This window comes from Impatiens glandulifera, chromosome 6 (genome assembly GCF_907164915.1).
Source record: "Impatiens glandulifera chromosome 6, dImpGla2.1, whole genome shotgun sequence".
In the NCBI taxonomy this organism is placed as follows: Eukaryota; Viridiplantae; Streptophyta; class Magnoliopsida; order Ericales; family Balsaminaceae; genus Impatiens; species Impatiens glandulifera.
In genome coordinates, this window is record NC_061867.1 from 37,773,945 (window position 1) to 37,793,344 (window position 19,400).

Here is a 19,400-nt window from a genome sequence, read left to right on the forward strand (position 1 = left end):
GTAAACCGGACCGGAATTTGACACTTATGCTATTATAATAAATTGTGTCAAACTAATATTTTAATAATATAGATAATATATATTCAAATTATTTTTATTATATATATATTTTTAAATATACAAATTAAATTATAATTTTATAAATTTTCCAAAATATAAGAATTAAATTATAATTTAACATCAACTTATTTAAAATTGGAATTATAATTTTAATATTAACTCTAATACTAATTCCGGTAATTCAAACGGTGAGTTTTTGTACCAATTAAAAACATAAATTTTGCTTTACACAATTAGATATAGTTCTCCTCCCACACCTCAACAAAAAAAAAAACATATTAAATTTATGAAAGAACAAACTGATTTTCATATTAATAAGTTCCCTTTTTATTTTTACTCAATATACATCAAAATATGATTAATTGGCCTTCACTAATATACACAAAATTACCTGCATTCCTATATTGGACCAGTATCTTTTGGCACCTGATGAAGACCATCTTCTACAACTATCACAACATCATGAATTCCATTGCTTCTACTCTCATCACCTTCATTCACTGGCTTTACTATTCCCCTATGCAATAACTTATCCGCATTCTTGGCTGCAATTGTTAGTTCCTTGGCTTTTTTAAACTGAGCTTTACATGCCAATTCGTTTACTGCATCTACAATCATTTCGACACATTCAACAATGTCGATTAGGATTGATGTTACAGTTATCTCGGGTATCACATCAAGAATGTTTTTTATAGCTAGTTTGGAAGAGGCATCCAGCACAATGAGTCTCAGTTCGACTATAGATGCTTTGCAGTTCTCGATGTTGGCTTTAGTTGTGGGCGATGGGCTCTTCATGATCTTTAACGATGAGGCCAATTCTTTTAGGGCCATGCTCGACTCAAAAATCATCTTGACGCAAGGTTCTCTTATACATTTTCGGAACTCTGTTGGATTATTCTGCAAAAAATTATATTATCATGACATGATACCTTCAATTTAAAAGATAATGTACAAGTATCTATAAAAGCAACTTGTGAAAAGAAAAAAAAATCAATTTTCATATTACTTCTTCTTTGGTTTGATTACTCTAATTTATTTAAGGCCATAGTTTAATATCAGGTTATTAGAAAAAATAAATGAATAGAATTTTGTCAAATTAAAACTGAAATATTTGAACAAATCTAATTTGACTGTAACATAGTGGATTATTAGGGCTCTTTTGTATAAAATGATTAATTAAAAAATATAATAATGGACAATTTCTAAAATTGATAATTAATATTTTCTTTATTAATTTTGGATAGTAATAAATAAGTCCTAAATATATTTATATATATTTAAAAGTTAATACCTATTGTTAAATGTATTTTTATTTATAATTTAAATATTTTTTACTATTTTATTTTTCATCTTTAAATTTATTTTTATGAAATTTACCTTATTTTAATTTATAATTCAAGTGATTTTTTAAATAATATATATTTTTAAAATAATATTATTATTTTTTTGTTAATTAATAACATTGATTATTATATTATTTAATAATGATAATTAAAAGATAATATTATAATATTTTATATAAAAGAATGTATGGCTAAAACAAAATTATAAATAAAACTAATATATATTTAAAATTATTTAAAATATATTAATTATATATTACATTAATGTACTTATATATTAATGTATTTATTTATTTATTTATTTATATTTTTACTATAATTAATAGTTTTAAAGTATTAATAAAAGTATATTGTGTTAAAATATATTACTTTTTTATTTTAATATTTGATTATTTATTAAATAATTATTTAAATATTTGTTAAACATGTTGTATTTTTACTATAAAATATCTTATTAAATTAAATAAAATAATACTCTAATTATTATTTAAAAATGTTAATTTAATATAAAAATGTTAATTAATTAACTATGATGTACTAATAAAATAATTTTTTTATATATAAATTGTTTTAAATAAATAATTATTTAATTTATTAGAAAAATAAAATTATATTTTATTATAGTTCAATTTAAAAAAGAAAATTAACGATACATATATATAAGATACATGCTTATTGTGCTTTGTTTGGAAGTGGCTGTCACAATCAATTGGAGAATTTACGACAAAGTGATACGCTTTTGTACTTGTAAAGAGTAGATGTGACCACGCCAATGGATGACATCATATTTTGAATATTGATGTCATCACAAAAACAGGAAATCAAACTTGTGTTGCCACCTATGTTGTGTTGATATTTATGTAAAACTTTATAAATTTTTATTTTTTAGATTAAATTATATTTTTAAAGTACCTCAGAGTAAATATAACCACTCAAAGCTTCAATATGGTAAGCACATTTTCTTGCAATTCCCGCAACTTTTAAGTATTGTTTCCATGGGTGTCGAAATAAGAAACTTCCATGACCAGGTTCCCACCATGCAAAATTGGCCTACATAAAAGTTACATAAAAATAAATATCTTATAAATTTCTAATTCAATGTACAAGGAAGTTTGATACTTTTGTTTTATTATAATAGAATTGAGAAATAAATATTTATTGTTTGTCTTTATTTAATAAGTTATTATCTTTTTCTTTAGAAAAATATTAGTATATTTTATTTTAGACTAATGATATATATACAATACCCTTATAACGCACAGCACCTATCTCATTTTAAAAGAAAAAAAAAATTATCTCTTATATTTTTTTTAAGATATATTTTCTCTTTCTTTCCAAATGAGGTACGTAGGTGTTATGCGAGCTTATCATTACTTTTTATTTTAGGTTAATCATGTGAGTTTTAAAATCAAATAGGATAATATTTTATTATTTTTAAAAAAAAATTATTTAGTTATTATATCTTATAATAAATAAAATACCCTTTTGTTTTTGATAAAAAAAAAACAATATTTGTTTTAAAAAAAACACATCAGCAATGCATGATAAAAGAGTTTGAGGTCATCCTCTTAGTAATAAAAGTGTTGTCTGTTAATTAATAAGAGAGAGAAAGTTACCAAGGATTCTTCGGTGGCTTTTGAAGAGAGCAGAGTTTTATAAGCTTCAAGAAACGAGTTAATTTCCTTACAGTCTTTAACACCATCACTACTCTGATTCTTGTCTTCATCTGCCGAAACATCTGCAAAATACTCACCTCCAAACACTGCAAATAACAAATTAACTATCATCAATATTTCCAAATACAGTTGAGGATCGTAAATTGATCAATTTTGTTTCCATCAATAACTCTCACCTTCCAAAAAGTTAGCAAGATTCTGGATATGACCGGCGACAAGATTATGAAGATCTGATCCGGCCCAAACAGGACAAACAAATATAGATATGATAATACAAATGGCACCACCAACCAAGATTGTCCATATCCTCTGGTTTGCTAGATTCAAGATCTCATTAACCCTATAACCCGAAACTGCTATCATGCTAAACGTGAGGATGAAGACCAGGACACCGTAATCATATTTCTTCTTTATGTTAGGGAAAAACCTTGAAAATGTTGCTGCCCCAGCTGTAATAATATTCATATGATGAGTTTTTTTAAGTAATATTGGCATGCATGTGCAAGTCATCAAAGAAGCTATTAATTGAGAAAGAGAAAGAAAGAGTTTATTTTGAAAAATGATCCAAAACTCATTAATGTTCTTATGAGTCTTTTACAATTGAGTGATTTTTTCTTGGATGATACTTTTTTCACCCATTGATCACATGCATGTTAATTTTTATAATTTTCACATACCTAAGAAGAAGACTGAAGCTCCTAGAAGAAAGGGTTCCCCTTTGTGTCCAGCCAGCTTGGCTATGTATATTGCTCCAATGCCAAGCCCACCAGCTAAGAAGGTGGCAAACCCTCTATTCATGCCCTTAGATAGGGTTGCCCCTATTTTAATTACAAAAAAAAGTCTAGTTTTAATATTGGAGATCAAGATATATAACTTATAAGCATGATATTTAAGAATTAATTAATTCACTTACCAACTGTGAACTCAAAGACAACAACAACTGTGAGAACCGCCCAGATACCAGATGAACCAAATCCATTGTACAAAGGTCTGAAATAGTAGAACAAAGAGACCAAAGTGAGAGCCAAAGCAACCTTGATGGAGTGGATGGCTCGTCTCGGATCATCTTGCCATGTTTTCTTGGTGTTCTTTGCAACTTCAATGCACTTCTCTTTGATCTTTCCCGGTGTTGCTTTAATGGAAGAGAACCCATGAGATAAAATCCCGGCACTATTTTGTGTAGTGGACTCCATATGTCTGTCAATGGTGAAATCTTGAAGAAAGAGAGAGAGCTCTTAATTAATGGATGGCTCTTGTACGGCGAACCAAATGAATTAAAGAGGCAAATGAAAGTGGTGTGAACAACATCAGCTCAAGATAGCTTATATTTATAAGTAGAAAAGTGGGGGTGTAACATATGTAATATATTATTATATTGATAAGTACATTTTTTTTTTGTCTATGAAAAGAAATATTAAAAAATAGGCAATAAAGGAAAATAAAAAGTACTCTTTTATTTATTTTATTTGTCTCAATTTCATGTTATCATTCAATGTTCTTATAACATTTATTTTATATTTTATGAAACTGGCCTAACTTTATTGTTCATTTGAAATTGAAAGACTTATAACTATTTTTATTTATTATTTGAAAATCACAATATTATAAATATTACCATCATATTAATATAAGATGTTCTACAATTAAAGAAATAAGTTTTTCTAACAATAAAATTATATTTCGTATGGAAATTAGTAATATCGTTTTTCATTTAACATTATATATATATATATATAATGCTTAATGTTTGATCACTGTATATTGCATCACAAGATCACAACACAGACCTATTTGTGTAGAATAACGGGCTGGTCAAACGTTTTATTTGAAACGTTGATTTAAAAAAAATGACGGTTATAAGTTACATTTTTGCAACCTCACGATGTAAATATACCAATTCAAATAACTAAACTAGTTGTATTTCATATTTTAAATTTAACATTAGATTTAATAAAGATATCATATTACATTTATTCAATTCTTTCATTTCCAGGTTTTGCGCAGTTCTCAACCGACACAGGTGGTAGATAAGGTCGAGCTAAGGGAGTTTTTCTTCCCCTGAACTGTCTTCTGCATATCAACCCGCCAAGAAGACAGATTAGCCCTTCGAAGATGAAAGTCGATTATACAATTTATGTAATTTAAATTTTTTGTATTAATTTTTATAAATATTATAAGATGTAAACTATGTTTTATAAATTATATAACACATTGTTTTACCTTCATAATAATATATTTTAAAAGTTTTGTATTAATAATTTATAAAAATATTTTAAGACTTAAACTATATTTTATGAATTAGATAACACATTATTTTTATATTAACTTTTATAAATCAAAACTATTTTTTTTTTAATTAGACAAACATTATTGTACATTTATAACATTATACTTTTAAAACTTTTGTATTAAATTCTTATAAAAATTAAGACCTAAACTGTCTTCTATGAAATATATAACACATTAATTTAAATTCATAACAATAATTCATCTGTTTTTATCCAAAGATGTTAAATAGTCACTTTTATTATAAATATTTAGGTGAGGTTAAATGAATAGAATGATCTGTTTGGCCCATAGACAAATTAATTTGGTAAAAAACATAATTATAATATAAATATAAATATAAATATATATATATATATATATATATATATATATATATATATATATATATATATATATATATATATATATATATATATATATATATATATATAACATTATAAATTGAATTTATATTTTAGAGTTTGATATGAATCTTAACTAATATAAATTTGAGGTGGGTATTATAAAAAAAAATAACAATAATAATATATATACATACACAAAATTATAAATTTAATTCAACAATCACAAATAATTCTTATTTCATACTTAGACAAGAATTCAAATCACAACTATAACAATTTGAAAGTAGGTATTACAAAAATTAATTTGAAAGTAGGTATTACAAAATTAAAATGACAGTCTAGTATGTGGGTGGGATGCAAGAACTGGAATACTCCAACACGTATTGAGGAAAAGTCCAAATAAATATCTAAACTAGTCTAATTATATAAAACGCTGCGAGCATTCACTGCATGTGATTCGAGCCAAAAATCGTCTTGCCGAAACTCTTAATATCTAATCATATTTTTATTTATTTTCTTTCTCCCTTTTTATCTTTTTTGTATAATTATATTACCGTACTCTTTCATAAGTAATAATAGTTATTTAAAAAGACTTTTATTTTATTTAGGACTTTGAGCACTTATTGTTCAAGTCCATCTATCACATTGGCTGGACTCAACATTCATGGATAAATAATTATGTCAAACTATTTATTTACTATGTGACAAACTTATATTGTGCACAACTATTTTTCATTTGCAAAAGGATATTAAACAAACAATTAAAATCTAAATGGGGAGGCTTTTCATTACATATTCTCAAGCATTTCATTTTATTGTAGTGGACTTTTCATTTCTTAGACTTTTTATTTGATATTTATACACATTTTATTGTTCAATTTCCATATGTATATATAAATATCAATCTAGTAATGTGTAAAGTATGTCTTTGTATCTAATGCAATCAAGTAAAGAGGATGAATAATCTCTCAAATGGGCACATTCCAATCAAGAAAGACAACCGTAACTGCTACCAAGCTTGAATCTAGAAGTTGATTAAAAATGGTCCCATGATAAAACAGCTAGCTAGAGTGAAGACCATTGTACCATGAACACAAACAATGATCTGTATCACCATATTTAGAGCTAATAACTTTTTTTCCTAAGGGTAGAATCTTAAAAGAAAAGCCTAATTGATGTCTGCAAATCCAACACAATTTAGTGTAACCTCAATAATTAGGTTCATGCCACAAAAAATTTCAAAGATTTTTTTTTTTAAAGTTTTTAAATAGAAGATCACTAAAGTTCAAGCAATTCTTAACAAGTAACATTTGATGAATTGGTAATGCGTTGAGATTAGACTTAACAGGAATCAACTTGGGGGCCTTTGATAACATTGTCATTAACCTTTGAATGAAAGTAATATAGAAGACTATTTTTTTTTATAGCAGTTAGGTTAAATAAAAAATATGAAATAAATATCAATCCCTAGACCAAGAAAATGGGTTACATGTTTGTGGTGACATCTTTCTGATGAGAAGAGGACACATATTTTCTCTTTGGACAAAAAAGGAGATTGTAAAAAAGGTGGGTGGTCGAAGGTGGTGGGTTCTGGCCGGATTTCAGTTAACAATTTTTAATTGCAGTTACCTTCTTTCTTTCTTATAGGGATCTAAGACAAATTAATATTTTAATTGCCCCCAATTAATATTTAATTAGCGGAGGACATCATCCCTCTATTCACGTCTGATGGAGGAGAGAGCTCCTTGGCTTCTTTTAGGACAGTATGTCTCTATCACAACACCATGCATATGCCCATTTGATCCACCCATTCTTTTTGCCTCTCTTTCTCTCTCTGTCTAACATCCACTGATACCTTAGTAAGTGGACACTGTAAAGTTTGGATCATGCACTGTAATCCACTTAAAAGGTATGAGGAAAGAATCTGGTAAATGATCGGATGACTCAGATTCAGCTGATGACCAAGTAGGTTTTCATAGTGATGATCAGTACATCCATTTGTACAAGCAGGCCATGATCATATCATTTGTAAGATATTTTTGGCCTCAATTCTATAGGGCTCATAAATGTGCTGTTAATTTTGTTCATAAGCCCCATGCTATTAATTATTTTATTATGTAACATCATTTATTTCAATGAAAACAATTTCAAATTCACTTTTTTTCTCTTATTTTTCCTATTAGATGTTTACATATACTATTACCATTTTTTTTTTTGTCAATTCAATACTTAAAATAAAAGTTATGTCAAATGAATATTTAAAATAACAGTACAAGTTACAGAAAATGGCTTGAAAACAAGTTACAATTAAAAAAAATGTTATGTTAAAGAGCAATAAATAATTTATGTGTAAGATTCCACGACCATCGGATACCCACAAGTATCGGGTATATGAGTATCCATTGTCATACCTATGTGAGGTTGTTTGAGTGTTAATTAGGTGTTCAAGAAGCTCCTAGCAATTATTAAGAAACATTTAATGCTCACTTTCTTATTTTTTCTTATTTTATTTATAAATTTCAGTTTGAAATATTTGAGATTGATATTTCATTTACGATTTAATTTCTTTAAATTTAAATTGTTTATTGAGATTCACTCTTACCCTAGTTTTAAAATTTTTTTGGTTGATTTAAATTTATTCCATTAACTTTACATTAAAAATAATTAAATTTAAAATTAAAAAATAGGTTTGTTGTTAACGGAAAACCCAAATATATCACAAAAAAACTGCAAGAAATGTAACGGAAGGTTGAAAATGAAGGTAGCTAACCAACTACGACCCACTTTATTTCAGTTTTATTTTATTTTTCTTATTTATTTTATATTTAAATTACTTTTGAACAATTTTATAAAAATTCAAAAAATAATAAACATAATATTTTTAATAAAAATGAATCTTTGGTTTCATTTTCAAATATTTGTGTCCCCAATATACAAATTTAAAAAATTTTGAGTTGATTTATTTATAATTATAAAATTAATTTATGAATTTAATAAATTTTTATTACCTTATGTTCTCATTTATTTTCTTCTATAAAAAAGTATTAGTTCATTTATTTGTGTTATTATATTTACAATTATTATACTATTTGATGAGTATTATATTTAGATTTATTTATAAGGTACATGCTAGATATTAATAAACTGACAAAATAAGTGTAAATATTTTCTAAAAATGGCAAATATATTAGGAGTAGAGACGGTTTATAACAATCACATTAAACAAAGCTTAAACAAAGCGCGTATGTCCTTTCTCGCATGTAATCAAGCACCGAACCCCTAAAAAATCTCTTTTCAAAAGCGTTATTGTTCTACATGTCAATAATTTATTTTTCCCCTAATTTTGTAAGAAAATTTTGGTGATGACTTTTTATAACCAAACTAGTTTTTAAACCATTCCCCAATTTGTTTTATTGTATTTCAAAATTTTCGAAAAGATATTATATTTAAAATTTATTTATTAAAAGTCAAAAAAATCATTTCTTAAACACATACAATTTTCTAACGACTCTACAAGGGACGTTAGATGCTTAACTTGAAAATAATATTTTGGCAATCCATTTTTAGAAAAATATATTTTGCACATAAATGAGTATTAAAAACCCATATTTTTATCTTCTTTGACATGCATGAGCTCCAAGAGCTTATTTATGTCCATGTAGTATATGGTGTGCGTTGTGCGACGTCACCTATACACTTATATATTTGTGTGCTAAAATTCGTCAATGAGGAATGACGATTCTACCCGCCTAGAAGGCTTTTGCGTGAATTTGTTCAATGAGAATACACTAGGAAAAATCTCGGATTAACCCTCTCTTCCATTCATATTATTGAGTATTGAAAATAAGGGATCCTTGAATCGGTGGTGAGGGGTGCGTCCATTTAAGAGCTCCCCTTACAATGAGAGATCCTTCGGCATAATATCATTGTCGGTGAAATAACTCTCTCTTAAGTCATGGCATAATATCATTGTCGGTGAAATAACTCTCTCTTAAGTCATGCCAAGTTTTAAATAAAAAAACCAAGGAAGTCATTTCTACCAATCTGTTAACTTGTTGTGCTCAAGCAACAAAACCACTTCAAAGAGCCTGTATATATATATTAAATACATGTATGCATATAGATGCGATAGACGTCCAAAATCATATTCTAAAATCCGTCTAAAAATAAAAGAGAAAATTATAATTCCTAACATAACGAGTTGTTATCTTTGAATTTTTATTACACAAATATTTGATCGTTAGCCATGTAGACTAGGAGATTCAATTTCTATCTACGAGATAAACAAGCTCACTGAAGAAGGATAACAGTTGGACGAACATTACGAAAAAAAATATAGAAGCGGGCCTCAACTAGAAACGAAGGAGCAAACGAACGATGATGGACCAAGACTAAATTTATATAATCATTTCTTATGTTATTTTCTTTCTTTAAGTTATTAATGTTGATCTCACATTGAAATACAACACATTTTAAAACGAATTGGAAATTGGACGCTTATTACGGTTAGGGAACATACATGCATAAAGGTGACACTGTTTGTCCCCACTAGTTATTTTGAAGTCACTCTTCTTGATGGTTCCACAGACTTCACATTTTCACAATGGGCCAAACACAAGATCCGACTACCGGTCGTTTCATTCGTACGATGTCTGAAAGAGAGCCAACAACACAGTCCGTGTCACCCACTATTTTTCCCAAACTAATGGTTGAAGAGAAAATTTCCTCTAGCGTTATCTCATGGATCCAAGTAGACACTCTCATTAACAAGATGTCTTTTCTACTGTATTGTATGAGATAATTAATTAATCTACCCACTAGCCAAACAAACCCTTTGTTTGGGGCCACTATTAAACCACTAACCCACTTGAGCCCAACGTTTTTGCCACTCATACGACACATGACCCCAAAGATGAGGTGCTAGTAGAATTATTGCACGCCTCAGATTGTGTGGAAGCTTAGGAAGCCTCTCTTGTGATACTATGGCTATAATAGATCCAAGAGGGGAAGAAAGTCACGATTGAAGAACCAAAAACGATAAAACTAACGATACAAGTCATGCCTCAAAGATGTAATACGGGTACCAAAACTAAACAAGCCCTGAAGACGGAAACCTCTTCACTTACTAGAGAACAAGATACATCGCCACTACTCATCTCAGCACCATTAGTATGACTAGCTAGTTAGAGTGAGGAAATAACACAACTTAGGGCTTCTCAAATCTAAATGAAAGAACATATTGATGCCCTAACTAAAGGGAAGTCAACAAAAGGAGGTGAGAGTTGAAAATTTAGGTTATAGACAACTAAGAGGACCGTGGTCCCTCATGGACTGAAATTACCACATCCGACCAAATGCTAGGAACAAAGATCTAGTAGTCTAAATGAACATGTTCGTGACCAACTTCATGCCTATATAGCTTGTGGAGTCCATGGTATTGCAACTGTTCCCTCGATATCTTACAAAAGTGGCACTTGAGTGGTATCTACGACAAAACATAGCCCACCACCCGACTATTGAAGAAATATACAAGGTATTCACAATCTGGTTCGGTATGTTCTTGAAGGTGGACAAGCCTAAGAGAAAACTCAGGAGTATTAAGTAAGGTCCAGAAAAAACTTTTGAATCATACGTTAATAGGTAGAAGACCATGGCTTCACCAATCGATGGAATACCAAATGAACAAACTCAAGTGAATATGATCTACGCTAACATGAATGTAGCGTACACCTAAGTCATATCGGTCAAAAAATATACTTTTATGAAGGACTTGATTACTTCTCGAGCATGATACGATGATGTACTAAAGAAAGAAGCCATCGAGGGTAAGTCGGCATAGCAAGGCAATCCTCATTTTAATTAGAAAAAGGATGAGGCACAAGTAAACTATATTGTCAATGCGTGAGATGTGAAAAACTTTGGAAATCACGAATGTAAGATCGTTCTTAGGTATCATCCGCTAACCGCCAACTATCTTATCCCATACCATCTAAAGGAGCTACTTCGTTTACACCTAAGCCACCCAGGAAGTTTAAAGATCTAAGCATGACACTATATGAAGTTCTTGAGGTTTTAAAGTCAAACAACATAATTCAAGTCATGACCCTAAATCCTGTTAGGCCTATATTATGGAAGTTTAAGATGAGTGATATGAATACCACCAAACTATGGCACAAGACTAATTATTGCTTTTCACTAAGAGGCGTGATTCAAAAACTCATCGACGACAATATAATCCTAGCCTTAAAAGCCATGACAAATATATTACCATTTCATATAGTGGATCTAATTGAAGTGCATGAAGATATGATAGACGATTTGCCGTGTTTGATTGTTGAAGATTAAAAGTTGATAATCGTTACTAGTATGTGGGGACAATGTTGAAGAGTCGAGCCGAGTGCATATAACAAACAATCAGAGTTTGAGTTATACGTCAATGGTATCAGAAGCAAGAAATAGAAGGCCAAATGAGGGAGACATTTCACGATAGGGTTAATTTGACTTCTTTTTGAAAAATAAATTACATCGGACCCGATTTTACCTATTATAAGAGTATGTAGGTAGCCTATCACGAGGTTTGGTCCTTAATAAAATTCAAAACAATAATAAAAATCATTTATATTGTAAGTGGAACTACGTTGAACCCGGTTTCTCTTTTTATGAGAAAACATAGGCATCCTATCATGGGTTCAATCACAATAATGTCCAAAAATAAAATCCCCTATGTTAAACACTAGGGACACCGCAATAAGGAAAATTTCAATTTCAAATCTATTGTAACTAAACCTACGTTGAACCTGATTTCTCATTTTATGAGAATATGTAGAGAGCCTATCATGGGTTCGGTTCTAATTATAAAACAATACCAAACTCATATTTCAACACTATGCGCATTTTTATTAAAAAAAATATATGGTTAAAATGATAAACTTTTAGCTTACGTAAAAATCTAACCATAGCTAGGTCATAATAGCTTTTTCGAGACTTTTAGTTAAGGTAGAAAGCTATCCCATATGAGTCAATGTCATTCACTTAAGCCTTTTAGCTTATGTACAAAGTTAATCTTGACCAGGAAAAACGTCAAAGCTCAACATTAAAACTAGGAGCATTATAAACTATCAAATTCTTTTACACGATTGATTATGATATCATTTAGACAAGTGTAGACATTTTAATCTTTTTAGCGAATAATGGATAAAGAAAGGAACACGAAGAGTGAAACGAGGATTTAGAAAACAAGTATGTATAAGGAAATGTCAATCATTTTCTTGATTGTCTCAAAAGGTGCCAAAGTAACTCTTGAAATTGGAATGGAGTACTATCCGATTGAAATCGCTCATGAAAAAGTGAAAATACCTAAAATTGGAACCATTGTTGCGAATTGAGGCGTTTCATCTCTAATGAAGGTTATACATGAGAACTTAAGGCATCTAAAAAAGTAGGAAAATACGAGTACTTGTATTAAACAAGATTGTGTTGGTTGATATATTGAAATCACCACTTGTTGTTCACCTTAGATACATGTCCGGATTGCTAAACACAAGAACAAAAGTGTATCGATTTTATTAAAATTATTATTTGTTATTTGTCTATAATTTTGTCGGTTTTGCCAAATTCAAGAACAAGTGTGTATCGAATCTATCAGATATACCCCGAATATATATAAGAAAAAATACTTTGAGGTCTAGAGTGTGAAACACATAACTTCCAAAAGAAAAGCGAGATCTAACCTTATGATACGTGGTTGAAAGATTAAGCTTTATGTGAACTTTAAATATTAATGTTTGAGCATATAAATTATTCAAAGAAAATTGACGATATCGTTCGTACTAGAGTTTGAATTCGTAATTGATAAACTCTATATCAAAGAAATGCACTTACGATAGATCTCCTTCTAAACAGTCAAAGCGATAATGTACTAAACACGATTTCTGAAGATGTTTTGATCCGACGTCACCAAAATATGAGAAGGCAAAGACACTAAGTACATAGAGGGTTAAGAAGGTCTACATTTCGTTTCTCAAATGTGTGCTCGACTAGTCATGTGATAAAAATATATATAGAAACCTTCTATACTAGGGGAATTTCCATTAAAATAAAAATAGAAAAGTGTTTAGTTACTTAGCTTAAGTGGACAAACTAAGCCCTAACTTTAGTGAATAAGATATGTTGAATGACAAAAATTTATGTTTCTTAATTTAAGTGGACAAATTTTAGATTTGTTAGAGATACAACAACTACGTCCAACATCACTGTTGTCCATCCAATTTTGTCTATGAAGAAAAATGAGATTGCAAACTTGCAAGCCTTAGGAATCGGCGAAGAAAATTATTTCTCCAAATCAAGAAGCATGAGATTACCATGAAGAAAGAAAGAAGTGATGAATTGGACATCCAGTTTAATAATCACTATCAGAAAGACTGGAACAACTTCAACAAAGATCAATATGATGAAACGGTCCAATGGTCAGTTAATGCCATGAGAGAGATCTGAAAGTGTAGTAAAATAACGGTGTATACTATTAGAAACAATCCCAATAAAACTTGGCATAACGACCCAGTTTTGGGTAACAGGGTTGTACTTGATCTAGAGAAGGTAAAGTTTTGCATAGATACTATGTTCCAAAAAGTTATCACCCTTGATCATCCTCATAGTTTGAGCTACCTCTGAAGATAGAGGAAAAATGCGTAAAATCTTGGAACTTTGTCATTGTTGGGCACTTTATGGGCAACACCAAAGTTCCTTATCCAACCGTGAACATAACCCTTATGAATCAATGGAAAAGTTCTAGACTTGAAAGAATTACAATTAACGAACATACATTCTATTCCCTATCTTTCAGTAACGATAGTGAAATTAAACCAATCATTGAAAGCGAATACACTCTTATCAAGGGACAACGCTTTAAACTATACAAATGGAGTGAAAAATTAAACACAAACCACATACCACCTGAACTATAGAAGATCTAGGTTAATCTGAAGAATATTTTACCCCATTTGTGCAACTCCACCAGTATAGCCTATATCTCCATCACAAGAGGAAAGTCACTAATGTTTGATCCAGCTATGAAATGCTATGAAAGAGTCTCTATAGCTAGGGTAAGCGTTGAAGTTCACTAAAGTATATCTCTCCCATTAAAGCTGGAACTCAAAGATAGACTCAAAAACATATTTGAAATTGGAGCAATGTACGAATGGCGCCCAAACAGATGCGTGAGATGCAATACTTTCACCCATTCGACAAACAAATGCCTTATTAGCAATTCTCGAAATTCCAATCCAAGCAACGCTTAGGACCTCTTGCACTTGAAGCTGACCCAAGACCGAAGATCCAGGACCCATGACCGAGGAATGAGGACCGAACACCAACAGACCTAGCACTAGAAGACCGAGGACGGAGGACTGAGCTGCATTTTTTTATTATTTTATTTTATTTTATGCTTGGTTTAGTCTTATAAAGGTTTGTTTGTTTGACTTTTTTTTATTTGATTACTTAAGAGTTTGTGGCTTGCTTGATCCTAGGTTAGGATAAATTTTAAAAACAAACCCTAACTAAAATTGAACCTAGCCTTAACTTAGACTTAGGATTTTTTTTTAGACTTATGACTTCTTTTTTTTTTTCGAACTACAAATTTCTTTTATATAAACCCCCAAAATAATAAAATTTTAGAGCCTTTAAATAATTTACTAAAGTTTCTTAAAATAAATCTAGACTTAGGCCAATTAAAACTTTGATTAATAATTTGCTTAGCTTCGGTTTTAGGATAACTTTATGTCTGAAATATTTATACTTGTTTTCAATTTTTGTCTTCATTTTTTTTATCTAATGCCCATCTTTAAATGTTAAATGGAATAATCTAAATTTTAAAGACCTTACGGGCATTGTGGGACATAGCGTCTAAAAAACCCTTTCCCACGTGTAACCAAATGCCGAACTCACTCTCTTAATTTCCTAATTTTAAAAATTAGGTCGCGACTCTCTAGTCGTGATGATTAATTAATATTGAATTTTTTTTAAATAGGCTTATGACATACTCTCCATTAAAAAACTCCCAATCTTTCCCAGATTCAACGGAAAGGTAAAATATGGAGTTGGATACAAAGCCTCATTTTAAAACTATTTTTTTTCAAACATTAAAATTGATTCCCCTCATGTTTTCAAAATATTTTTCAAGTTAGTCGATCAAAAAAATGTTTTAAAAAAAATTGATCACAGTTTTCTGGCATGATAATCAGAACAATAAAACTGTAACTGTTACGCCCCAATCTCCTACTTTCATGCACCTAAATCAACGTGATTTCGAACATAAATGCGGAAGCTCTAGGGTGCCTATCTGACCCAATCAATAAGAAGGTTGATAGAAAAGTCGGTCATACGGTCTCGGTCCCTCCTTCCACACACATCTCCAACACCACGCTACCGCTCCAACTCTTCCTTCACCTGTCATAAAATTCGTTGGCTGGATTCCTACACCACACAAGCATAGTGAGTTTAAGGACCCAGAAAACATTTATAAGAACACTTTTAAGACATTGCATCCATGAGGGTTTTTAAGGGTATCTCATCAATCAATCATGTATAGTTGAAGACTTGAGCACATATTCGGGATCTTTAGCCCGAAGAGCTGATCCTCTGGAGTGCACATCCCTTCGTCAATTCCTCCAGCCATATTTGAGAGCATCGGACCACCAGAGCTCATCCTGGTAGCCATCCTCTTGTATCCGTCAATTCCTCCATGATTATCTCTTAGATTCCATAGCCCTTAACTCAAAACCATCCTTCTTTAGAAAACCATGGACTTGTAATGAAAACATGCTTTGAAACCATATGCATCGTATATATAAAATACATGAATAAATAGCACTGTGTGAGTTTTATAAAGCGTTTAGAAAAGTACTTGCCTGATAATTCCTTATTTGCGGAATCATCGATCGGACCACTCGGCCCTGGGTGCCAGCATCCACGGTCATAGATCTCTGTCACGACCGTAGATTCCTCGGTCAAGAAAAACGTGATTTTAGGATGTGATAGTAACAACACAAGAAACATATGCCAAAACTAATATCCCTACAGAAAATTAGGAAACAAATCAACTCCAATCAGAAATTGCCAATAAAGGAAATCAACTTCGCGTTGAAGGTAAATAAATTATTCAGATAGAATGTGACAAGACTAGATTAAGAGCATAATAAAGTCAAAAGCCAGATCAAGGTTAAAAGAAAAGTAACAAAAACGATGAAATGGGCCAGGGTTCAAAAGCTGAGAATCAAAGTCGTGGTAATAATCAAGGTATAGAAGTCAGTTTTAAAGGTCATGATCAATACAAGGATAAGAGCAATGAGGGTCTGGGTTAGCACCAGGCTGAGGGTCGGAATATGGGTCAAGATCAGCACCAGGCTGAGGGTCAGAATCAAGATCTAGCTATGGGTCAAGATCAGCAACAGGCTGAAGGTAACGAGGGTCTGGGTCAAAATCAGGGTCTGAGTAAACATTAAAATTTGGGTCAGAAACATGACTATGAACAAGAAAATATAGGAATAAATAATGTCGAATTTCTTGGTGAATATATTGAACGTGTCCTAGAAATACTTGGGTCAAAGAATTTGAAAATCCAGAATTGAACCTAAACAAGAGAAGTATTGAAGCAAAAAGTTTAAGTTCCGAAGTGGGTCGAATTAAAATAGAAACTGCTCTAGAATCTAGTAGTGAGGAAGTCCAAAGTCTAAAAAGGCCAAACAGAAGAGAACATGCGGACACTCACGAATATAAAGAAGGGACTACTGGCACTAGTGAATTTGATCCATATGCAACAAATCCAATAACTGATGAGTATGAATTTAATATAACACAATCTGTAGCCATTGAATACGGTAATGAAAGTGATGCATACGACTTTAGTGATGATGAGACAGATCGTGTAGTGCAATACATTTTTGAAATGAAAGAACCAAACCTCTATATCCATTCACGAATATCATAACATGAAATATAAGAGGACTTAATGATCCTCTCAAATTCAAAGAAATTAAGAGGATTATTGCGAATCAGAAAGTTACAATCATGAAGATTCTGGAAACGAAAGTCAAAAGAAATAACGTTGACAAGGTTCACATGTTGTGCATTGATAATAGTTATGAACTCATGTATAATTCGAACTCGAGAACGGGAAGAATTTGGGTTGTCTAGGATCCAATGGTTGCCGAAGTCAAGTCACTTTTATCCAATGATCAAACAATACTATTTGGGGTTAAGGAAAAAATCACTGGAATTAATTTCCAACTTTCTATCATCTATGGTAGAAATTCTAGTACCGAGAGAAGACTGTTCTGAAGCTGTATTAGGAGCTGGATTGATGGGGATCAACCATGGGCTATCCTTGGTGATTTTAATACTACGAGAAGCGAAATTGACTGAAGCTTGGAGTCTAATATTATCCAAGATATGATTGACTTCAACGATTGCATCAGAGACATATGATGCATCGATCCAACCAACTTAGGGAACTTCTTTAAATGGTCACCAAATAGAGGAGATGGAAATATTCAGAAAAGAAGAATTGATATAAGTCTTGTCAATAAGAAGTGGATTGCTCAATTCTCGAGAAGCCAACTACACGTTGAATCCTAGAATCTCGGATCACAGCCCTATCAAACTCTTCTAGTAGAAGGAGGATAGGTTCAAAAGACCCTTCAAGTTCTTTAATATATGGATGGAGAGTGATAATTTCAAAGATATACTAGGTAAAGTGTGGGCTGAAAATGTGGAGGGATCAAACATGTTCAGGGTCTCAGAAAAGCTCAGACTTTTAAATATCCAACTGATAAAGTTTGACAAGAAGAAGTTCAGTAACATCTCCAAATGAGTCCAAATAGCCAGAATTGACTTAGAACAAGCCCAAAAAAAGTTACTTGGGAGAGAAAATGATGAGCAACTTAACGGGGAAGAAATAGATGTCCTTGGTAATTTCATAAAGCTGAGCTTATTAGAAGAGAATTTTGTGAAACAGAAATTAAGTCAGAATTAACTTTGTCTCAGTGAAAAGAATAATGTCTTGTTTTATCAGAAATGTATGGCTAGGAATCTGAGGAACAATATTTACAGTCTGAAGAATGATGAGGTGAATATGTACAAGAACATAAAGGGGTACAAGATCTCGCCATCAACATCTATAAAGAGTTTATGGGTACAAAGAAAGCGCAACCAAGTCAACTAAATACCTTATACCAGATTATCGATAGAAGAGTTTCTGCTGAAGACAGTCAAAATCTAATTAGGGTTGTCACACAGGATGAAATAAAAGAGGCTCTGTTCAGCATCAACGGTAATAAAAGTCCAGATTTAGATGGTTTTAATGCTCAATTCTTTAAGGAAAACTGGCCGGTTGTGGGTCATGATATTACGGTAGGGGTATTGTCACGGGCTTAGTCTTTTTACTAACAATCCGTGCGGCACTAATTACGATCTTCGCAAAAACGAGTAACTAGTCAGCCTTACTCGACGCAACACTCGACGCTTAATAGAAATTGACAAAAGAATTCTATAGAGAGAGTAAACTCTTACAGAGAATAATATTATATCACTTGAAAACTTGGTCAGTTTTTATTAAGCGTCGAATGTTGCGTCGAGTAAGGCTAACTAGTTACTCGTTCTTGCGAAGATCGTAACTAGTGTCGCACGGATCGTTA

General features: G+C 31.0%; 1 protein-coding gene across 1 annotated transcript; it reads right to left on the bottom strand.

Moving 5' to 3' along the window:
* Positions 1-459: 459 nt before the first annotated feature.
* On the bottom strand, positions 460-4,318 carry LOC124943576 (aluminum-activated malate transporter 8). The gene is made up of 6 exons (XM_047484068.1): positions 3,993-4,318; positions 3,757-3,897; positions 3,256-3,528; positions 3,020-3,165; positions 2,316-2,453; positions 460-957 (listed from the first exon to the last, which is right to left on the bottom strand). Exons 1-6 carry the CDS (start codon positions 4,270-4,272, stop codon positions 460-462), a joined length of 1,476 nt encoding a protein of 491 aa, XP_047340024.1. The 5' UTR covers positions 4,273-4,318.
* Between the last annotated feature and the right edge of the window lie 15,082 nt (positions 4,319-19,400).